Raw genomic sequence first — 4,908 nt, forward strand, 5'->3', positions numbered from 1 at the left:
TAACATGAGAGAAGTTTATTACTTGTTCACCTATTAGTCCAGTTGTGGGTTTTCTTTGCAGGGAGGTTGACTTTCCTGTGTGGGATTTAGGGGTCCACGCTGCTTTCATTTTCTGGCTCTGCCATCCTGTACCATGTTGGAGACCTGCATTCAGCCAGAGAAGGGAAGGAGGGATGGTAGAGAAAGAACATGTGCTTTTGAGAATGAAAGTCTGATTGCACAAGTGACAGTCATTGCCTTTGTTCACATTCTCTCAGTGAGAGCTTCACACGGGAGCCCCATCTAGAATGTGAGTGGCTGGTATGTGTCCCACAGTGGCAGCTCCAGAGGATGGTATAGGAGCTAGCTTTTGGTGGATAGTTAGCTAGTTATCTCTGCCATCCTGTCTTAAGGATAAGACCAGAATAATTAATGTTCATTGACTTGGAGACAATTTCACTTCTGTTAAGGTGTTCTGGTTTTTTTTTTTTTTTTGTTGTTGTTGTTCTGGTTATTTTTAAATGACTTTTTATAGTGAAATAACTAAAGATTTATAACCAAATGGTATTTTTTAAACCTCTTTTGGTACAACTTAGTTGTATGATTTGTTTTAACTTTATTATTTTGTTTAATTTAATCTGGTGTCAGGGATCCAAACCAAGACATGCTATACATCCACTTTATCACTTAGCTATATACCCCCATCCCTTTTAAAATATTTTTTATATTCAGGATTGAGCCCAGGGACTCTTAACCACTGAGCTACATCCTCAGTCCTTTTTTTTAAAAAAAATATTTTTTAGTTATGGATGAGCCTTAATTTTTTAAAAAAATATTTTAATTTTAGTTGTAGATGGACACAATATCTTTATTTTTATTTTTTTATATGGTGCTAAGGCAAGCACTCTACCACTGAGCCCCAGCCCGATGAACCTTTATTTTTATTTATTTATTTATATGCAGTGCTGAGAATCAAACCCAGGGCCTCACGCATTCTAGGCAAGCACTCTTAGCACTGAGTCACAACCCTAGCCCAGTCCTTTTTATTTTTTTATTTTGAAGCAGTCTCTCACCATTTACTGAGGGTCTCATTAAGTTGCTAAGGTTGGCCTTGAACTTGTGATTCTTCTGCCTCAGTCTCCTGAGTCACTGGGATAACAGTTGTGTATCACCACAACTGGCCTTTTTTAACTTGTAATTTATCTCAGTGAAACTTAGAAAGTGCTTATTTACTTTGATTTTATAAACCACTAAGAAAAAAAAAGCTGTCAAGCTATGATGTATCTGTTATTGGTTATAAATATGGATTGCATTTAATTTAACTTTTTCCATCTTTTTTTTTCTCCGTCCACTTTCCTCTAGTTTGAAATTAGCACAATGGAAGAAACTGGAATTTGTGGGCTAGGGGTGAAACCTGATATGTTGTGTAACTCTCAATCAAATGATATTCTTCAACATCAAGACTCCAAATGTGGTGGCACAAGTAACAAGCATTCACTGGAAGAGGATGAAGGTAGCAGTGATTTTATAACAAAGAACAGGAATTTGGTGAGCTCAGCCTACCGTGCCCAGGAGTCAAGAGAGGAAATTCCTGGACGAGAAGCTCGAACAGATCCCCCTGATGGTCAGCAAGATTCAGAGTGCACCAGGAACAAAGAAAAAACCTTAGGTAATAATCTCTGCTCAGTGGTTGCACATTTTCACATACTGCTCATTTTACTCATATTTTCTGCAGCACAGTGGCCATGAACTTGACCTGTTTGGGGGTGTTTAGCTAGTATACCTACTGGTGAGGTCAGTCTGCATGTCTGCTGCAGTTATGTTTAGGAGGCAAAAATAGCAGAGGAGGAAGCGTAGTTATTTCTCTCTAAAAAAATCAAAGAGTTCGGGCTTGGGTTGTGGTGCTCACCTAGCACGAGCAAGTTTGATCCTCAGCACCACATAAAAATAAATAAATAAAGGTATTGTGTCCAACTACAACTAAAAAAAAATATTAAAAAAAAAATCAAGAGTTCACTTTTTTGGGCTGCAGTTGTAGCTCAGTGGTAGAGTGCTGGCCTAGCACATGTGAGGCACTGGGTTCCATCCTCAGCACCACATAAAAATAAATAAATAAAATGAAGGTATTGTGTCCATCTACAACAACAACAACAAAAAAGTTTTCTTGAAAAAATTAGGGGCCACCTTGACTGAAGTGGTATTTGACTTGACTTGTTACATCTTTAATGTAGTCTGACCAAAAATATGTATTTATTTGATCAGTTTCTTTAAAGATAAGGAACAAAACTCAAGAGACAACATAATGTTATTTGTAGTTCAGAAAGCGGGTCGACTAGCTTTCAGGGTATATTTTCTCTCCTTTGCTATGTAGCTTGCAGTTTAGATCAAGAATGTGACAGGCTAAATCTCATGAAGGAAATTTGAAAACCTATTTTATTTTAGTCTTATTGGTTGTCCCTCAGTTATTGTTGTTGTTTGAACCCAGGAGTACTTTACCTCTGACCTATATCCCTTGTCCTTTTTTATTTTTTTATTTTGAGACAGAGTCTCAAAGGGTCTTGCTAAGTTGCTAAGTCTTGCCTTGAACTTGGAATCCTCCTACTTCAGACTCCCGAGTTGCTGGGATTACAGGCTTGTGCCACTTTGTCTGGCAGGAATATGAAAATAATTTTAATTCCTTACAAACAAGACATAATTTCTTAAATTGATAGCCCTAATTACATGTGTAAAAGCATGTAAGAGTTCCAGATAATGTTATCATAACCAAGCAATTCTGCATCTAGATATGTAGCCAAGAGGACTGAAAACGTGCATACAAGCTTTTATACAAATGTTCAGAGCAGCATTATTCATAACATCCAAGAAGTGGGAATAATAAATATATAAATAAATAATAAATATCGAATAATAAACAGATAAACAAAATGTGGTCGGTCTGCATTATGGAATATTACTCAGCCATAAAAATGAATGAAGCATTGATACATCACACTACACGAATGAACTTAAAAACATTTTGTGAAGTGAAGTAAGTCAGACACACAAAAAAATCCACAATTGTGTAACTCCATTTTATATGTAATGTCCAGAATTGGCAAATCCATGGAGACAGGAAAATAGATTTGTGATTGCCAGAGCTAGGGAGGATAGAGGAATGAGGAGTGACTGCTAATAGGTGTAAGTTTCTTTTTAGGGTAATGAAAGTGTTCTGGAATTAAGACAGTGGAGATGGTTATACAACCTTGTGAATATATTAAATTGTACACCTAAAAAGTGAATTGTATCTGGGCACTGTGGCAAGAGCCTGTAGTCCCAGCTAATCTGGAGGCCGAGGCAGGAGGATCGCTTAAGCCTGGGAGTTCAAGGCTAGCCTGGAACTTTAGAGATCTCATCTCTAAAAATAAATAAATAAACAAACAAAATGAACTTTATGGTATGCAACTTATCTAAAAAAGATGGAATTTTCAATTCTTCATAATAGTATAAATGACATTATGATTATTTCTGATCATACTCAATAGTCATGTTTTATTGCCTCAATGGGCTCAGGGAATCCTCCCACCTCATCTTCCTGATTAGCTGGGATCATAAGCCCTTGCCAGCACCCCTGGCCTGAAAAATATTCTTTTTTTCCTTTTCCTTTCATTCGTTCTTTTTTTTTTACATTTATTTTTTAGTTGTAAGTGGACACAATACCTTTATTTAATTTTTATGTGGTGCTGAGGATCGAACCCAGCGCCTCACGCACTCTACTTCTGAGCCACAACCCCAACCCCTCCTTTCCCTTTATTTATTTATTTATTTTTGTGATGCTGAGGATTAAACCTGGACTTCTGCATGGTGGTTCAGTGCTATACCACTGATGTATACCCCAGCCCAGAAGTATTCTTTCTTGAAATCGGCCTGCTTTTCCCCCATACTAGATGCCAAAGTTAGTTTGTTTGTTCTTTCTTTCTCAGTCCTGGGGATCGAACCCATGAGTGTGTATTGCTGATCTACATCCCCAGCCCATTTTTTGTTTGGAGACAGAGTCTCACTACATTGCTGAGGCTGGCCTTATTACAAACCTCCTTCCTCAGCCTCTGGAATTGCTGGGATTATAGGCGTGCCCCACTGTGCATGGCACCAAAGTCATTTTAAGATATATATATATATATATATATATTTTTTTTTTAAACTTTGTTTATTTTTCTAATGTGGTGCCAGGGATTGAACCTGGTGCTTCATACATGCTAGGCAAGCGCTCTACCACTGAGCCACAACCCTGGCCCTAAGATATATATTTTAATGAAATATATTACATGTAAAAATAAACATTAAAAAGATGAAAATGGTACCTACCACTCAGCTTGAGAAATAAAATGTTATCACTTATCTCGAAGCACCATTTTTCTGTGTCCATGCTACCCTGAACATGCCTGATCTCTTCTGAGACACCATTTGTCCCCTCCTGTCTCAGCTAACTGCTTCTCCCTGCCAAAGTCCTTAAAATACTCTTGTTAAGCTCTTTGTCCCAAGGGAAGAGCTATCTTGTGCTTTTATTTGTACTGACCTTGGCTAACACAAGGAATATGCTTAGTACATCACTAGAAGATAAGTTATTTAATTGCTCACAGGAAAAAATATAGGTCACCAGTGATTGTGTACATTTTGGATAGGCAAGGCATAGTACCAACTGAAACTCCCTTTGAACTTGTTTCTGTAGTTGTACTTGGTTAGGAGGAAGCTTTTAAAAATATTCTGTGCCCTTTGTAATTTGCCCTTTATCTTAACTTGGACATCAATGGTAGGCAAAGGAATTTTCAACAAGTGTTCTTAGAAATAGCAGTGTTAATGAGTGAGTGAAGAAATTTGGGGTGTGGATGGTAGCCTGCTAATCCAGAATTTAAAAATAGCTTTTCTTTCTTTTTTTTTTTTTTTTTTTTTTTT

The 4,908-nt window shown here is 37.3% G+C and overlaps 1 protein-coding gene across 1 annotated transcript in view; it reads left to right on the top strand.

Moving 5' to 3' along the window:
• The window catches only part of Txlng (taxilin gamma), a 54,829-nt gene that overhangs the window by 24,910 nt on the left and 25,011 nt on the right, over positions 1 to 4,908 (top strand). Inside the window, exon 2 of the mRNA XM_048796372.1 lies at positions 1,342 to 1,721. Within this exon, the coding sequence (XP_048652329.1) occupies positions 1,342 to 1,721 (380 nt within the window). The remainder of the gene's footprint in view (positions 1 to 1,341; positions 1,722 to 4,908) is intronic.

Source organism: Marmota marmota, unplaced genomic scaffold (genome assembly GCF_001458135.2).
Source record: "Marmota marmota marmota unplaced genomic scaffold, marMar, whole genome shotgun sequence".
Classification (NCBI taxonomy): domain Eukaryota; kingdom Metazoa; phylum Chordata; class Mammalia; order Rodentia; family Sciuridae; genus Marmota; species Marmota marmota.